This window comes from Morone saxatilis, unplaced genomic scaffold, assembly GCF_004916995.1.
Source record: "Morone saxatilis isolate NCDOM2014 unplaced genomic scaffold, NCSU_SB_2.0 Contig19, whole genome shotgun sequence".
NCBI classification, from domain to species: Eukaryota; Metazoa; Chordata; class Actinopteri; family Moronidae; genus Morone; species Morone saxatilis.
In genome coordinates this window covers 6,233,522-6,252,675 of record NW_023339751.1, presented here as the reverse complement: position 1 = coordinate 6,252,675, position 19,154 = coordinate 6,233,522, and the positions used below count along the sequence as shown (strand labels likewise).

The following is a 19,154-nucleotide window of genomic DNA, read 5'->3' as shown; positions in this document are numbered from 1 at the left end:
AACCTGTTTCTCACTGAATTTCTTTAATGGATTACCTGTAAGATTAGGTGAGTAAAGTACTGAAATTAAAAAAAAAATCCAAGAAGACAAACAACAAATGCTACTAGAAATGTTAGTACTAGTAGGTGGCAGTACAAATAATAGTGCTAGTGGGTTATATAAAGTTTTAATTTTACCCTTTTTCTAATTCTGTATGTGAGGTTTTAGTTCATCCATGCAGATTTTTAAGGTAACCATTCATTGTGCGCATATCTGCCTATAACAAGCATAAAATAGACTAATAAACTGATATGAGTCAGCCTGCAGGTGGCATGCAGCTGATAACCTATTCTCCATCTCTGTGCATTTGTAATGACTGTGACTAACTATGCCCTTACAGTTTAATAAACAAAATTACATGTAACAAAAAAGATAATACTTTAAATGAAAACTGAGCTGTTAAAATTCCTTAATTAAATCTAAAAATGATAGAAGAAAATATTGTTGCCAACTGAACATTTTGCTTAATTTAGATGTAGGAGACTGATTAATCTTATATTTGAGAAACTAAATACTAACATTGGCATGATTCTCTCCAGTTAACCACATCAACTGAAGGCTTCTTAGTATCATGACTGTTACACTGCTGAAATGTTAGGTACATGCTCGCTTCCAGCTAACATTCTTTGAGAGAAATATTTTGTAGTTTAGGAGTGCAGTGTCATCTCCACTTAAATTATCTTAGCTTGAAGCAAACCTTCTCCTTAGAAGGACTTGATAGAAAGATGGGAAATGTAACAGCTCTACATTCCTTTGAGAATTACTCTTAAGAAAAACTTTTAAAACTAGGAGAGAAACATCAGTTATTTTAAAATGCATTCAAAACGACCAGTTGAGAGCTGCTTTTATGAACATGGCCCCTGGTTCCTCAGCTTTGAGAGAAACTTGTACATGCTCACAAATATTGAATGAATTGCCCTGGGTTATAGGAATTGTATTCGCATTTAAAGCTACTCAGCAAACATCACAGTCTTTCATTTCAGTTGCTTGGAGGCCCTCTTATATGGAGTGATTTTTCTGTTTAGCAAACAGAGGAATATTGGGGAGGACACAATTTCATATCTCCATTAAGCGCTGATGTTCTTGGTGGAATTTTGACAGAGACTTAGTCACAGTAACACTGCACTGGATTATATTTATTTCTGCTACAACACGACTACATATTCTGGATACCATGAATTTATTTTAACCACTGCATCCCTTCTGAAGAAATGGGAAATGTAAAGCTAAGGAATTAAATTATCAAATGGAGTGTCTGGTGAAAGAAATGTATACATCCCTCAAAGAAAATACCTTCGCGCAAATGTGTGCTTTCTATTCCTTTACTTACTTGTAACATTATGTTGTTCATTACCTATGCCATTACCATTACCTATCCATTATACATAGGAAGTCATTACAGAAAACCTTGCCACTGCAGGCCTGTAACCAAGTAGCTCATCAGTATTTCTGCTACGGTGCACACTTTTCCGGGCTCTCTGTGTACATGGCTTGCATTTGTTTGTTTTTGCAAAGGTTTACAGTATTCGTGGGACTTGAGATGAACTGAAACAAACTGAAACTAAAATGAGCGGACAGAGGAAAACATTTGGGGAGCAAAAGCACAGAAAAATTAAGTGGTGTTCAAAGAGTGGCATTGTGAAGACCAGTGAATCGCCTGCTGACGAGCATGCAGGGAACAATGCCTGGGGATTGTGCAGAGAAACAGTCAGCAGTCAGAAGTTGATTTCCCCCCCTCTCTCTCCTTTTACCTGTGCTTCAGTCCGTCAGTAAAGACCTAGTCTCACACAGCATCTCCGCACATTCTCTTACAGATAAAAAGAACTCACTCCCTTCTTTTGTGCATTCAACTACACAAACTCACATATGCTGGATCTCCATATCTCCAGCACAGCTACAAAAGAAGTACACTGCCACAGTCTCACTTCTTTGATGCTTATATTGTGTAACATCTCAAACTCCAAATTTCACAACCCCTCCTTTAAATTTTGCTCCAAAATTGTGCAAAATCAGAACAATACTGGACATTTTCCAGGAGATTTATTTGAGAAGCAGATGTTGAAAATCTGTAAGATACCTTGGAATATCCTGTTGCTATTTCAAAAAGCTCTAAAGAAACATCTGTGAAGGGGAAGCAGAAAAAAGATTTATCCATCTGAAATGCAGAACCAGCCCAGTCATCCCACTTCTCAAACTCACTCTGCTATCAAAGATGTCAGAAATACTTAGGTGGAGCAACAGTGCCCCCTACAGGTCTACACACATAAGCTTTATGAGCAAATGATCCATTCAACTGTTGGTCTGCCTGCTATGTTACCCGTTAAATGAAAGCGTTACCTGCTTTATACTGCAACAAAACATATTATTTATCTGTTTTAGAGAGTTGTACCCTGTCCACACACAAACACATGCAAAAGCAGACCTCCAGATGTGTCAGTCATTTTGCAACCACCACCAAGTGTCCTCTCTACTCAGAAACCATGATCTTGATTTGTTTTTCAAAAAAAGTAAATAGGATTGTTTTGCTATACTAATACACTATTACTATACACTAAAACCACAAAACTTTTCTTCACTAAACAGAAATAACGCAGATTTGTTTTCCACTATTTAGTTCCATTACCATTAACAAAGATCCTCACCTCATTTGTGTGTGACAAAGGGAGAGAGAAAGAAGGTGGTGAGAGACTCTTTCCCCATCTGAATACCCCCTCAATTACTAACAGGCCTGATGGATGAGATCTGGTGTGCAGCATAAGGCAGGGTGTTCTGAAATGTTTGTTTCAGGACAGGGAGGGGTGTAGTGGAACAGAGGCGAGAGGAGGAGAAGAAAAACAGGGATACAAACAGCGACTTTCCGACCTTGACAGCAACGACTTAAGTTTTCTGTCCACAGGGGGACAAGTGAGGACCTGACCTGAATGACGGGCATCTTTGTGAGCAGTGGCTCCATAGACAGTCAGTTTCATGGCCTTAACATCACTTTGTGTCGGCATGTGTGTGTGGTTTGTGTTTTCAAGTGAGTATTTGTGTTAGAGAGGGAGAAGAAGGTGTGGGCTCGGTCACAGAATGTGTGACTGGGAAGGAAAGGGAGGCTTACTCTACCAAACACTCAATATGGTCATACACCATTAGCAGTCCAAGCAATGGGAGACATTTCTCTAAGTGCCAGCCGGATACACACTGACAGCACAGATTCCCATGATTACTTTCTATTAGCCACACCTCGTGAAAAGTTATTTCTATCTGGCCATGTTGGCACCTTGTAGGCCACGGAGATTAGGTAAACAACGTAACTTGACAGTGACCAAATACTGAGGCAGGCTGCAAGGCTGTTCACAATCTGGACACTGGGTTGAGAAAAAACGAGCTGAAATCGGAAGAAGGGGAACTCACAAGCTGGTTTGTCACCTCAGTTCACATTTACACCCTGATGACAGGGAAAACCCTGTCCTTGTGCTGTATCTCTCTCAGAGCTGATACGATTAACTGGACCTTTTAGTGCAAGGACCCAATGCAACCCACTCACCAGAGTCATTTCACTGTTCAACAGAGCAGCAAGTTCTCTCAGCCAGGGGCATTGATTTTCATTCTTGGTGTGACAGTGCAACAATCACAAGTTTGCTCAAGAAGTTACCAGTCCTCTGCCATGGTTTCTAATGTACTGTGCATCTGTGTGTAAATGTCATTATGTACTTGCATGTATATGCAACTGACAGCAGAGTGAAAGAGAGAACAGAGAAAGTGATAGACCCTGAAGTGCAGTCATATTGCTGGGAGCATGGCGCTCAGGGAGGTTATGGCACAGGGTGTGAATCTGCAGAGAGACAGATAAATCCGGCGAGCCAGACTCTCCAGGGGCTGAGTGTGTTGTGCAGCACATCCGTGGCCTGACAGAAAATCTAATGAAGAGTCTACATTGACAAGATCCCCAAACAGTAGGAAGCAGAACCGAAAGCCATAGGCTTTATCAATCACTAAGGGGAATGGAAAAGTAAAAAGTACATTTGACACCCTTCTTTGGCATCTCATCCCAAAGTCTGGTGTTGGTCTTTGTGACTGTACTTTTGAGACAACCTATACAGTAACAGCTACAAAAAATGTCCCCCACAGTAATGCAATGTCCCAACAACATTTTAGACAGATGCAGTAAAATACGGATTTGGACAGCAAATACATTTCACAAGAGATTATTCATCTTTCACAACGCAGAAAAGGAGAATATGTTGTCATATACTACAACTAGACCTTTCAAAAGACCCTAAAGTTGGGAAGCATGACAATGAAAAGTCTGTTTAGATTCTGTCTATAGACCAAGAGCTCAGCGAGAGAATAAAATGCCACATCTACTTTTCATTCTGGAAAGCCTTCTGCTTTTCAGGCTAAAATATTACCAGTGCACTCAGAGAGTCATTCCCTAATAAATAAGGCAGTGCTCTCCATTAAGGCTTGTGACTCAGAGAAGCATATAATATTCTCTGGACATTACACACCATTATCCTGCACTGTTGCTCTGCTGCCACAACTATTGAGGTTTTCAATAAGCAGAAAAGGATGAACCCCAACCACTATATACTTCCCTCACCCTTTAAAGTAAGTAACGACCAGAGACACAAAATTAGTTTACATCCTTCAATTCAAATCTACCAGCTTGCAAATAATATGTAGCTCAGTTTTTTGTTTGTGTTTTTTTTTGCTTTTCCTTGTAGCTGTGTATAATGATGATTCAAACTGTGCACAGTTATCTTTCATTTGTTCTTCTTACTCAAATTTGACCTCAGAGCAATCTATATAATGTCAAATAAGTTATTGTAGCAGTGTTGCAGCAGAAATAAATATAATCCAATTTTGTTTTCTGCAATTCCCACCTAGAATAACACATGGGATAGTCCATCAATTGTTTAAAATTCAATCCAAATCTTGATGAGTGACATTACCCACAAAACATTTGCACCTCTACATTACTTTTCCCTGACCACAGAATAATATTGTATTCTATCCAGTATAGACCAGGGCATGTAGCCTTCTGTGCAGTACATAATGCATGAATGACCATTAAGATAAACAATGTGTGCCAAGCAACCCCAAAGGCAAACAATGGCTGAATCAACTGCATATAAAAAATAAATAAATAAAAAAAACGTAGAAAAGTAAATCTCCCCAGGATCATAGTATTCTGCCCTTTGAGGGTCACCGCTCTCATCCAACCTGTGATGACTGCAGTACGAGCAGCTCTATACAACTGAATACCAATTGCCTTTCACACATCATCCCAACCCCTTCAGCTTCTTTATAGCGTTCAAAACCAGATTCCCTGTGCACACTAAATTGGCTCCTGTAAGAAATGATCTAATACAGAAAGATGGGAAAGGTTTACAGCGAGTAATGGATTAGGAGTCAACCCCTGTGCATAATTACCACAGTCATCATGATAAGAGAAGTCCTCTCCACTTTGCACCACTATCTTTACGACCTCATTCTGGTCTGAGAGGGATGGTGACACTCATATGAACTCCATGCACAAAGACAAGGAGAAAAATGGAAGACATTATCTTGTGTTTGCCACATAAAAGCAACAGTAATGACATGCATTAAATTTAAAACACAGTTTGAGTGTCCTTTCAACTTTTAGTGAACCTGGCAATTTTCTATGAAACACGCCTTGATTAACTGTGATAGTCTCCTTTTGCAATCTATCATTGTCTGACACCAATCCAAAGATAGATGCCAAAGATCTGAGCTACTAGAGGGAATCAGGGAAATTGTTAGGTATGTATCAAATTCACAGAACAACACTGTATTGTCATTTGCATACTGAACATTTTACTACTATTATACAGCGAGAAAAATGCAACCCACACAAGAATATGGGCAGAAAGTCTTCCATACTCAGGCAATCAATACCTGGGACAGTGTTTACACCTAAAAGTCAATCTAGACAGTGTGCCGAGTAAGAACATTAGATTCACCATTGAGGGGCGTGTCAGTCATATTCCTCCCTGTCACTTTCATCCCTTAAAAACAGTTGGAAGAGGGTAACGGTGAGCATGAGTATGCGTCTAATGATATTTTATGCAGAGGGGTGGCAAACCAATACAGGCTCATTCTAAAGAGCAACCTCACCCCAGCCATCTGCTGGGGCTGGATGCTGCAGCCCAACCTACCTTGTCATGATAGGGTCATCCTGCCATCCACACCTGCAGTTTACCAATTGTCACCATAGCCCCTCCTGTCCCGCTCTCCCCAGGCCCTCACCCAGGTGACAGTTTGAGCACCTCCTGTCCAACCTCCAGCCAAACAGAATTAAGGAAGAATTAAAAACTTAATGAGCCTAATAATTAAACTTTAATGGAGGACATAAAGCAACTTGACACCCTCTAAAAGCTATAGGCAGCCACCATAATAGCTGTACCAAGCTGGCCTGTGTTCCCTGAAATTACAGACATTTCTCCTTTGCAACCCACATATTGCTGCTGTCATGGCAAAACATTGTTGCACAAATGTTCAATGTGCCTTTGGCTTATAAAATATATTCAAATATTATGATATAAATAAAAACAACATGTCAGCTGCAAATAGGCTAGAAACACTGCCGCTTTACTCACCTCATTTTGAAGTGAGCTACATGTAATGCAGTGTAGCTCATGGGCTCATGCACCATGATGCTGATGTAGTCTTAAATAGAAGTAATCAACAGTTAAGCGGTGTCATAAAATATAATGACTAAAATTTCAATATTCTGTCTGACATTACGGTATCAATTTTATATCATTATACTGAATTGTTTTTAGTTCAACTGCAGGCCCTAGCAGTCTGCAAGCAGGTACTGCAGGCCAGCACGGGCTTATACGGACAACCTGCTCGTGTGGTTGTTCCTCAGTTCATGTCTACTGAACACACAAAAGGGTTCAATAAGTAGCTTAAATATGTAAAGAGCGAAAAATTAATTCCTTCCTTCATGTTTCCATACGTTTTACACACCAAACTTCACATTTAAGTACAATTTGCATAATTAGCATCCCTGCACTTCATGTTTGACTCATGAGAAAAAGACATTGGGACAGTTTATTAACCTTCAGACTAATTCTGTTACAGTGCTCAAAGTCCCACACTTTAAAGACAGCAGTCTACTGGTGCCAAGCCTAAATGAAAAACAGCATGAGAAAATGGAAGTACTGCAGGGTAGAGATTGGAAGCAGTGAATAGATGAAAGGCAAGAAGTTGAACAAACTATCCAAAGATCTTATCAAGGTACGTTGCTCAACATCCGTAATGTTTGTTCACATGCTTAGAACGGTGTTACTCACTAAAATTTGGACAACAGCCACTATAGCCAGAGCATGTCCTGTCTATTCAACTAATACATAGTTTGCAATCATTATTTAAAGAACACAAAGGCAAGTCTTTTGTTAACAATTACAAAAAAACAACAAAAAAACAGCCCTGGAACCTTGAAATTTACATTCACAGCATACTACTGTTGCTGAGCAGAGCAGGACAACAAAGTCCACCACTATATGTTCTTATCAGTCCAACCACAACTGGTCCTGCAGTATGAATAGAGTAGCACTAGGACAACTGCTGAGACCTTGTGAAAATTATATAAAAAAAAAGGCTTCAGCAATTCCTTCAACCTTTCAGACCCCCTGACAGCCTGCTAAACAAAATGAATTGCCTCCTGGCCAACATGTAGCTCAGTCAGAGCCTAGACGTCTGGCAGCATTAACTGCTGAAGTAAACTGCCTGCCTTTGCTACAATGGTATTCAACAGTTGAAACTCCCCTCCAGAAGCTAATTTCTATTCTCATACCCCCTATTTCTCTAGTCACTTAAAAGAACTGCTCACCTTATCCACCGCCTTAACCTTGATTGTTTTAAGATTGACTGTAAACGACTTCGACTGGCAACAAAAAGAGGGTTTTATGTGTGTCAAAATATAACAGGAATAAACACTATAACACCAGTATGTGGTCTCACTGACTCTTACCATAAAAACTTAATCTTTATCTGTAATAAGCTTAAATATGTGTAAATAACATGCAATAATGCAATTCAGACATGTAGCAGTCATCACAAAACTCAGGACAAACAACAAACTACTTGAATTGTATAATAACCACAAGAAGTGCTACATTTGTAAAAGGTCAAAATGTTGATAAAGCAAGACAATTGCCATGACATTTAGGTGTGTTTCAGGTGTCTGTTAAGTGTACTAAACCGCAACTTTGTCTTTTACATGATGCTGACAATGATTCAGAATGTCATGTCACCTTACCCTCATCAGGATGGGTATTTACATAATAGATTAAATTCATTAGCCTTATCCAACAGAGCAGTGTGTTTTTCACATTTATTAATCTTGCATAAATTAGAGTATTAATTTCACACAAGATGCACACTGCTTAGTAGACTGTGTGTGTTGTGGTGTGTCTGTGTGTGTGCATGTGTGTGTGTGTGTGTGTGTGTGTGTGTGTGTGTGTGTGTGTGTGTGTGCAAATACTGCAGAAGGAAGGAAAAGTTATGAAACACAACGGCAGAAAGCCAAAGTAGCACATATATATGTGTACACAGTATGCTGCTGCTATACTGCTATGGTGTGCTATAGCTGCCAAACGGTCCAGAGCATCAGCAGCAGAAGCAACAGGTAAAGCAATCTTTTAGCACCCCTGACTACGTGTGTAGGTTGCGACTGCAGAAAATTACATAACAGCAGCGGAATTCTCTGAAAAGGGCATTTCGGCTCACCCTCTCTTTTCCTCACTGTAACAAATCTTTACCACGTTTTCTCCCCAACAGCAGCATTTTTGATATGTGACCACTGATTATTACAGCACACACATGAGATTATTATACTTTTCAACCAAATCAACATGTATTCCATCTTTAAGTTTGTCCTTTACTGGCACAGGGTATGAGAAAGAGAAGAATTTAATCTTAAAAGTGAAGTAAGAAAAGGTCAGAACATAATATAAAAAGTCACTATTTCAGCCTGGGTAGTCAGATCAATGAAAGGAAATGACCAGTTTAACATTTGCCTCAATCACACTCATCTCTTGTGCAATACCCTAAGAACCAGCACTTTCTTAATTTTAACAGTAGAGGGCAGCCAAGGACAATTTCACAGCTGAGTTGCCTTGAGCAGCAGACGCCATCCAACAGCTCCCAAAGGTCAAAGGGCAGATCCTTACCAGCATTGACGATGGCATCCACCTCCAAGACAGTAATATCTCCCTTGTAGAGAGATACTTTATCATTCAGCCCTCCTCCGCCTGTCAGCTCCTTCCCTTCGTCTTTGTCATCGGCTGAAATAAAAAAAATCAACTTAATAAGTACACACTTAAATGATTGTTAAATGTACTTGAAAAGACAAATCTTCAGTTAAATGTGATAACTATGATTATTATATATCAATTATTCCAGTTTCCCAAACAGCAATACTTCAAAGAAATGTAAAGAAATTCAAAGAAAAAGTAGACAATACTGTACTTACTGTACTATCAAGACTAGATAATTTTTACATGGACATTGTGAATTTGAATTCTAAATTTGCAAACTCAGCATTTGTATATCTTCCTTCTTTCCTATAGTAAAAAAAAAAAAAAAGGTGTGATATAATGTGTGGTAGGGCTGCCGATTTCTGTTTCACTATGACACTCGTGTTATGTGTTTAGAAACACCAACAGTTTGGAAACATTTTGGTTTCAAGTTTTCTTTAAGTTTAATGATGTTTAAAAAGTGAATGAGTAATTATGTTAAATAATAATCATCTGAATATTGACCAAAATAATCATGTTTATGTTTTTACTATAATCAAGCAGCCCTAGTAACATTTCTTATGAAGTATGACCTCTGGATTACACGCCAGACAAATGTTGCCACGGTCATTTGTAGAGTATACTTCCTGTAAGAACTTCCTCTTTTGAGCTAAGAAATAATAAGCAAGGAGCTGTGAATCAGCAGTTCTGTTTATTTTGGTTCTTGAGGAAAATACATCAACTAAGGGCCCCCGAAGTGCTATAAAAAGTTATTATACCTTGTTTAATTTAATGAAGAGAGAAACACTACAGCATATATGCGCACATCACCAAGCACTCCTGAACAAGTTTTCATTTACCTCACTTCACTGAACATCAGTTGTAGTCTGTTATCTCTGCGTTAGTTTGAGTACTCATATTGCATGTTAAGCCAACTATACTAACAACCTTACATCTGTCTTTCAATTATTGCTCTTATTAGTAACTTTAATCTTTTTTATATCATACCAAAACAGTTGTATTCTTATAGGAACATTGTGCAGAATTTTAAGTCAAAAACATACTGCTACTTGATAATATGCAATCCAGTATTTAGAACCTAAATGAGGTTAGATTATTGTTTTCAAGAACAGACCTGTATCAACAATAAACGCTCTGTGCTGATACATGTATGGTTGTGGTTAAGGTCTTCTTTTCTTGCAATGGGTGTTACTTCCTGAAAAATCCTGTTCAAACGTGCTTACTGTCAAAAACTTACTGTCAAAGTTCACCATCACAATTTCGGGTTTGAAATATAAAGAAAAAAAAATAAAATACAGTATAACCTAGCTGCAACTTTAGGAGAACATTACCAATATCATGCAAGCACCAGCATACTGACAAATTCATGTAAAGCACATATGTGCTGAATAATGGTGCTTTCTCTATGTTTTCAAACGAATAAAAGTGTGGCTAAAATGCACAAGAACAGGCAAAACACTAAATTACAATAATGTTTCGGCTGGGCTGCGTAAACACTGCCATAATGTGTCAGTTTATCAGCCATACCCAACTTAAAAAGACATTCATCTCAAACAATAATCTGTCCCTTACATTTGATATTTTCCTCTCTCCAGGTCGGAATCTTGTCCAGGCATATAAAGTCTTGTCGACGATACTCCTTGCGTCTCTCCTCCCGATCTAGACGGAGCAGTCTATCTGTGGAAGAAAGTAGCCATGAATTCTATTGAAGAATAAAAAGGGATAAAAAAAAGAGGGACATAAACTGACACAGACAGGTGATAACAGGTGTAACATTAATTCCCAGTGAAAGCAACAACCTTTTCACATTAACCTCCATTAATTGAATGATCTGTTTCGAAATCTCATCCCAAACTGTTTCTCTACCTTTACTTTAGCTGACCACAACCCATAGTGCTCAGCAGCAGTCGCAAGTCTTTCTTCGATTGACACACAGGACATTCTCTGTGTCCATTGATCACGGTTTCTTCATCCACTGCTCCTGTCTCCTGCGGGTCCTTCAGGGGTGCATTTTGGGCCCAGTGCTTTTCTGCCTATACATGCTTCCCCTTGGTGACATCATTAAAAGTATAATATCTCTTTTCATTTATATTGCAGATGACTCACAATGTACCCCCACTAAAATCCACTGACTCTGTACAGTCTCTCCTGGACTGTCTTGAAGATATTAAAACTGGATGTCAAATAACTATCTCCAGTTAAACAGTGATAAAACAGAAGTCATTATCTTTGGTCTCCCAAATCCATAAGCACGGTCGCCGCAAACTAGCTCACCTCACCCCGTATGTTAAAATCTCATCCAGAAATTTTGGGGTCATACTTGACTCAGGGCTCTGTCTTGACAAACAGATAAGCTCTGTTGTTAAAAACAGTTTTTATCAGTTAACAATTGTCTCCCACCTCAAATCATTTTTATCTTATAATGACCTGGAAAAATTATCATGCCTCATTACATCACGCCTGGACTACTGCAATTCCCTCTACCTGCCTCCCCCTGTCTTCACTAACGCGTCTGCAGTTGGTTCAAAATGCAGCACAAGACTGTTGACTGGTACAAAGAACGTGAACATATCACCCCTGTCTTGCTTCCTTGCATGGCGGCCCATTCATTTTAGAATCAGTTTAAAGTTTTACTCATTGTTTTTAAGGCTTTAAATGGGCAGCCCCTGCTTACATTGACTGACCTTCTCCAACCCCATTCAGCACCAGGTCCCTTAGGTCCTCTAGCAAAGGACTTCTACATGTGCCACAGTCACGACTTAAACAAAATAGGCCTTTGCTGTGGCTGCTCCCCGACTTGGAACCAGTTACCTCAGATATTAGACACGCACCTCCATTCTCACCTTTAAATCTAGATTAAAAACTCCACCTCTATTCATTAGCTGTTCCTAGTCCCTAATCTCCTTATTTCTTGTGTCCTTGTGTGTCTGTGTTGTAGGTTCTGTCCTGTTTGTGTTTAACATCATGTATTTTTTCACATTTGTTTATTTTCCAAATTTGTTTTATTTATTATTATTGAATGCTGACTTTTTATTATTTTTCTTATTCTGTACAGCACTTTGGTCAGTGATAGCTGTGTTTAAATGTGCTTTATAAATAAACTTTACTTACTTACTTACTATAAGAGTATATGTTATTATTGCATTTTTGGTATTAAGTGTTCATGTGGGCTGCGAGCACTTGTAGGTGCATGACAAAATAAACAAGATTAAATACAGTGTTGGCAGTAACACATTACTAGTAATAATATTATTTGCCCGAGTAACTAGTAGTGTAACTAATTACTGATAAATTCCAATAATAATATTACAGTTACCTCCCCCTCAAAAAAACCTAGTTACAACACCCCCCTACAGATCCATTTATTAATTCTGGAGGAAGCTAGTCTGGAAGATGCAAACACTTACATTTAGCAGCTGGAAAATTCCATTCCTTTGATTTTAACAAGCAAAACGGGATGTTAATCATTGACAGCTACAAGAGACAAAAAACGAATGAAGCTTGTAGGTGGTGGATCAAATGTTTGACTCCGTCTTGCAGACAGGTCCTTAGGAAAATACCTGTCACAGGCGACCCCCAGGTAAAGAATAATTTACTATGTCTCTAAATGAACGAAGTTGTTTAAAAGATTGCGTCAGTTTTCATCTAGCCTGTAACTTGAGGATTCATAGACTGCAGAGAAAAGACTGCTAGTTGTGCTATTAATAATATTACTTTTGAAAAGAGTAATGACTAATGAGTAATAAATTATTTTTTTTTGAGTAACAAGCCCAATAATGAACAACAACTACTACTATATATTCCTCAGATTGCAGGCAGCCATCCATTCAGTCATTGTTCTTATTTCACCACACAATAAAAAACTATTATATATATATATATAGACTTTGGTGAGTAAATTCATTACGTCTGACAACACGTTCCCACTCCCAACTCGTCAAATACTGCTGCTTGGTCAGTGGTCCACTGCTTCTGAATATGACGCTGTAGGTATCTTCTAGCATCATTTTTTCATCTATGTGGGGCACCGAAGTCAAGTTTGCAACAATAAATGTCCAACTTCCGCAGACTAAATATGCAAAATTTAAAAAAAAGCATGCATGGTTAAAGTTGTGAAACACTCTGTGTTTGGTTAGTTTTGGGAAAAGATTGTAAATTACGTTACCTGTAACGATACATGTAACGATGTAACATAACACTTAACTAACGATTTGATGCAATTCTTAATCGGTTCACAATATGATTTTTTTTACAATTTTTTAACAAAATGAGATTGAAGACAAATTAGGACTGAAAAAATCTGCTAAATATTATAGTTTTATTACTTTTTTGCATCAAATTAAATAATCCTTTTTATTTCTGAGGTAGGGTAAACTATGCAAAATAATGTATATTTCTTTTTTGTAAAATTGAAACTGAAAACATAATACTGTTAACTACAGAAAAAGCCTCATATCTCTCATAATGTCTTTCTGTTATCTTCTTACCTTTTTCATTTTCTGACTTAAAGAAGCCAAAAAGCTGCCACACCTCCGATTTTAAGTACCGTTGTGCATCTTCACATCCTGATACAGCTACGGATGCAAGTGACGTAGGACATTAAACAAGCAAGACTAAAAGTAGATAGCACCCTCCTAATGCGATTTAACTGTCTTGGATTTATATTTACATTTACCTACCTGACGAAACTAAGTACATGAATAAGATGTAATTTATGTAATGTAAGTGCATATGTTACTTTATGTTTACTTTTAGCTTCACACAGGGCACCAACAGGGTAAAAATCCTGTGTTTGTTTGAGACATCCATCTACTCCACCTCCTCTATATGCAGAATTTCTCACTCTTTAAACTACGTCACCTGACTTTGAAAGCAGGCATGTCGACAAATAATGTGAGACAGATACCTACAGCATCATACTTTGAAGCAGAGGGCCACTGCCCAAGCAACGGTAATTGACGACTTGGGAGTGAGACCAGGATGCGTCTGACATTTTGTCAGGAGTGTGTAGTGATTAAGAAAATGCACAAAATGACTATTTTTTGTCAACCTTACGCAGTAATCAACCTAATTAGCACAACTCTGACTAGTGCACACAGTGTTTTGAGTTAATAGATATAATGCAGCTATTCTAATATTACATCCAGTTCCCTTCCTTCAGAAAGTAAGCCCAGACCTTGGCTTCAGAGAATACACTCCTGCTGAGACCTTCTGACATCTCATCTACCTCTCAATAAATCCATACACCTCTTCAGTTCCCTGATGGTATATACAGCAGTCTTTTAGAAGACTCTGCACAATTAGACATAATTAAGACTGAGGCACTAATCGAAGATGAAGCTGGCAAAAGAAAGACAAGATGAGAGTTCCTGTTTACAATTCTCCAACAAATTCTCACTCAATTTGACAGGAAACAGCAGGTAACTGGAACACAGACACTTGGATGATTATTAACTGGAACAGAAGGCTGAATACCACCTGAAGGTTTTGCCACTCACCATGACCACCCTTCAGTGATGCTGGAGACCTGTATATGGAGATGGGCGGAGAGGAGCGCTGCCTCGTCACACGCAGGCGATGCTGCTCGGGGTGAGCGTATGATGCCCCCACCTGGGGTCTGGTGGCGCTGGCGGAGTTCAGCGACCTGCCCGATGGGGATGCGGCGATGCATCCCAGAATCAGCCACCCCATCCAGGCAGTCTGACAGAGGACAATAAGACCAGGGGCTTGGCAGGAACCCCGTTTCATGAGACCCCTTAAAGGCGAAACACCCATGGGGCACATGGTGGAAGGCGAGAGGATTCGAACTGACGCACAATACAGGAGAATCTGCTACAGAAGAGTCTCATGATTGAGAAGACCCCATAATAATAAAGACCACCAGCCTGCCAGCCCCCGATGTTTTCAGACACTTTATACACATGCTGATCAGAGAGGTTAAGTTTAGTCAACCAAAGGAAAAAAAAACACATTCAAAACCCTTAAACATGCACACTTGCCCTATGGTCTGCAGGTAACTGTACTACAAAGAGTCAGGATGGAAGGAAACATCCTGCATCCTCCTCTGTACAGGACTCAGCTTGTGCAGCCATTTGCCAGCTCACTGGCGGCTCTTCATGTCCCACACTACACTCACTCCTCTGTCCCTCTGCCTATATCGCTCTGTCTCTCCTAAAAAAGACATCTACAGGCAATCTTGCAAAGACAGAAATCTCAAAACCACAAAGAGAAGGACGTTGTCCGAGCCTGTGGAAACTTGCAGAACAATTTGGTACCAGAGAAGTCACAAAACACAATGCTGTATATCCACTTTCTGCCCACTTCTGCGTGCTTCGCTTCTTTTTCTTTCAATTTTGCCTCCTGAAGATTTGAGAAGTATCCATTAAAATCACAGCGACAAGAAAAATCTGTTTCCAAGGTTTGCCCCTGGTCTCCGTTTCAGGGACAGACCTTCCTTTGATGTAAGCTAAATTTTTACCACACGCGCCTTCAACAGAAGACAGCAGCAATGATCTGGATCCCAGAGCAGCCAGAGAGAAAGAGAGAGAGAGCAAGAGAGGGAGGGAGAGAGGGGGTGATTATGAAGTACTGAGAGATAGCAAAGGTAAAAGAAAGGTGACGCACTGGTGGTGGAGATACGGAATGTGGTTAAAAATGACTGAAGAAAACTAGATGGATGAGTTTGAGTAGTGAAGACAGAACCGCAAAAGGCAGGATGTAAATAAATAAAGAGATAAAGGAATGGTAAAAGAGGGAGGACGAACGACGAAGACAGACAGATCACACGTACTGTAGGCAGATTACCTCTGCCCAGCCAGTGTCCAAAAATCAAACAAGAACCACACAAACTAAATGCAATACACTCACCTGGCATCCCACAAGAAACAGACAACAAAAAGAGGTAGAGACAACACTTCCTGCTACACTGCAGTCCGTAAAAAGACCAGAAAAATCACCAAAATCAAATTCCAGGAACTCAACAGACATTCAGTCCAAAACTGGACATATATACATTAATATAGCAGCAAACAAATATTTGCTATGTAAAGATTTTGTGGAGTCACGTTATCTTGAGCAGAGAATGACGTCAAACCCCCTCTGGCTCTGTTGTAGTCTGTGCTTTGTTTACATACCCAGTCTGGCCACGTGCATGTTAGTGCTTAGTTAGTTGGCTTTGAAAAGAGCGACAGTTTTTCTCATCTACGTTGATGAATTTAGGATTTATTTCCACCAAACCAGCTTTGGTCATTGTTGGAACAGTGAAAGACTAACAAAGACAGTTTTGGTGAGTTTTATTTTGTTTTTGTGTACTGGCAAATTATACCAATATTACTGTTGCTCTTTCTGGTTAAACAAAAAGGTCTGTCTCTAGGGATCCTTTTCATAACATAATGTTGTCAGACACTAAAAAACAACATTTATCTTTTAGTGTATCGGTAGCTAATGTTATATGGCAGCCAAACCGGCTTTCGCGGCTATTTTCTCAACTAACTCAGTATATTAAGGCTTTATTTCAAACCAAACCAGAGCTAGTGATTGTTGTTGGAAGCTGGCGAGTTTTATTTTATTTTTGAAGTTTGAATTAAGTGTGTTTTATGATTTGCAAAGTAAAATGAGTTGTCCATTTTTTTTTCATTTTTGTCAATGGAGTCTGGAGGGACGTATTGCTGTCGTTTTTTTTGGCCTAAGATGCTGGTGCTGTAGTGTGACAGCTAGTCTGAAAGTAGACAGCACCTTTAACCTTTAACCTTTGACCTTGGAAACAGCAGCTGACAATATATATATTAAACTGAACACTATAGCCTTTTTGGTAGGATTAATTGTTGCACTGTTTTAGACACCATTGGTTTAAGCTAGGACCTAACAACAAAGCAAAATAGTGAACACTGTAAACCTACTTTGGCAATGCTGGACCTCATTATGTTCATGCCAATAAGGCAGATTTCCAGTTTGAATTGTACGAACACAGAGAGACTGAGTGGTAAAAATTTAAGTAATCCTTTTTTTCAAATGTCTGAAAGAGACATTAGCTAAAACTGATGTCCAGAGATGTCAAAGAGAGCAGCAGGGAAATGACGGCAGAATAATCTAAACACCTAACACCTTTTGATTCCGCTGATTTTACTGAGCTTCTGTCTGTCTGCCACCACATTAGTCAAATCGTCTGTTGCCTGTGGACACCAGCGTGTCTCTGTGCCTCCAAAAATAGTAAATTACCAAAGCTAAAAAGCTTAATGGCTGCTGATACCCGTGCCAGTAATAGAACAAGGGCTGAAAATTAAATCAGGACAGTGTTTCTGTTGCTATTTCGAGGAGGAAGCTTTTGTGACTGTCACCAACAGGAGAGCAGCAGCCGCCAAATCAGACAGAGCTGGCCAGAAGCATTGATGGTCAAAATCTGGAGCTAATTTAATTCATGTGTGTTGTTCAAAAAGATTCAGCCATTAGTGTCCATGTGTAACACTATATTTCTTTCCTATTAAAAATGAAAAACCTAAATGTCAGCATTCTCCCACTGTGGAATGAGACAGAAATCAGTTATTTATAATTAGTCAGACTTTTAGGTGGGCAGGACTGTATTTGGCTTCTTTGTGGTTATTTATTTAAAAATACAAACTTACCATACCACACCTTCATGTGGTGGAACTGTGGTTTGTAGTTTTATAGGTGTTTTTACCTTATTTTAGATGAAAGCAAAAACAAATTCTACACCCTAAGAGATTCTTGGCATTAATTCTGATGATAACAATAATGTATGCAGTGCCACAACATCGGGGGAAGGAAAAGAAAGAAAAATGGCACATCAAGAAAGGGTTGAGAGCCAATAACTTTTTAAGTTAAGTATCTTGAAAACCAACCCAGTAGAGTGGGAAAAGTGCTCATTCATTAAAATGCTTGTTTTTCAGTGCCATTAGAAGCCCAGAAACAGCTGCTGTTCTGCACACATTTAAATTTAGGCATGGAAGTTCCTGCTGGGAAGGGTCAAACAAACACAGGACTTACACCCAGGACACTGTTGTTTGAGTCACGTTTGAAACCGAAAGTCAGCGCTGACTTATTTCAACTTACATACAGTACATACGCAAGCTTTATTTTGAAAGAGTAACTTGACTGCAGAACGAGAACTACAAAAAAACTAACTATATATAGTAATGTGCACTAAAACATTGAACTTGATCATGTTTTTGGTGAATGATGGTATCCATTTGAAACTAATAACCAAGACCAAAAGTCACAACTGTTTTGGTAGTTACTTTCTGTTGCCACTAGGGGCAGCCAAACAAGAAGTACAAGAAAGCAGCATTAAAAGTGTTATTCAGGAAACGTTTTTTTAACCAATTTCTGTCTGTATTACAATATAATTACGTCATAAAGTAGATGCAGTGTGCTTTTACTGGTGTGCTACTGATAAATGTATAACCTCGAATGAATGTTTAAATTTATGATTTATTTAATTGGTCGGGTTCTCAAACATTTTTAATTAGCTTCAGGTTGGATCATTGACAGTATATATAATGGACAGAGCTTCAGGGTCTGTGAAGGGAAGCACTTGTAAGTGTCTAAAACCTGCATTCAGTGTAAAGCCCAGCAGGGGGAGTGCAATTGGCTGCAATAAAAAACAATAGCATACAGTCTAAACAGTTTCCTAATGAGTGTATGTTCTCAGTCTCTAGTTTCATTCTTCTTCCGTACAGCATGATGTTGACACATTTAGTAAATGATGGTCCCATTTAGAGTAAAATAGATCATAAAGCAGGGTATGCTTTAGGGCGTGGCTACCTTGTGATTGACAGGTCATTCTCAGTGAGTCCGTCCAGCTCAAAACACCAAACTCAAATC

General features: G+C 39.0%; 1 protein-coding gene across 2 annotated transcripts in view; it reads right to left on the bottom strand.

The window, feature by feature from the left end:
* macrod2 (mono-ADP ribosylhydrolase 2) overlaps positions 1-19,154 on the bottom strand; it is a 392,696-nt gene that overhangs the window by 370,246 nt on the left and 3,296 nt on the right. For both annotated transcript variants that reach the window (XM_035663177.1, XM_035663179.1), the window contains exons 2-3: positions 10,887-10,991; positions 9,228-9,341 (exon numbers count right to left, since the gene is read on the bottom strand). In XM_035663177.1, the coding sequence (XP_035519070.1) occupies positions 9,228-9,341; positions 10,887-10,991 (219 nt within the window). The remainder of the gene's footprint in view (positions 1-9,227; positions 9,342-10,886; positions 10,992-19,154) is intronic.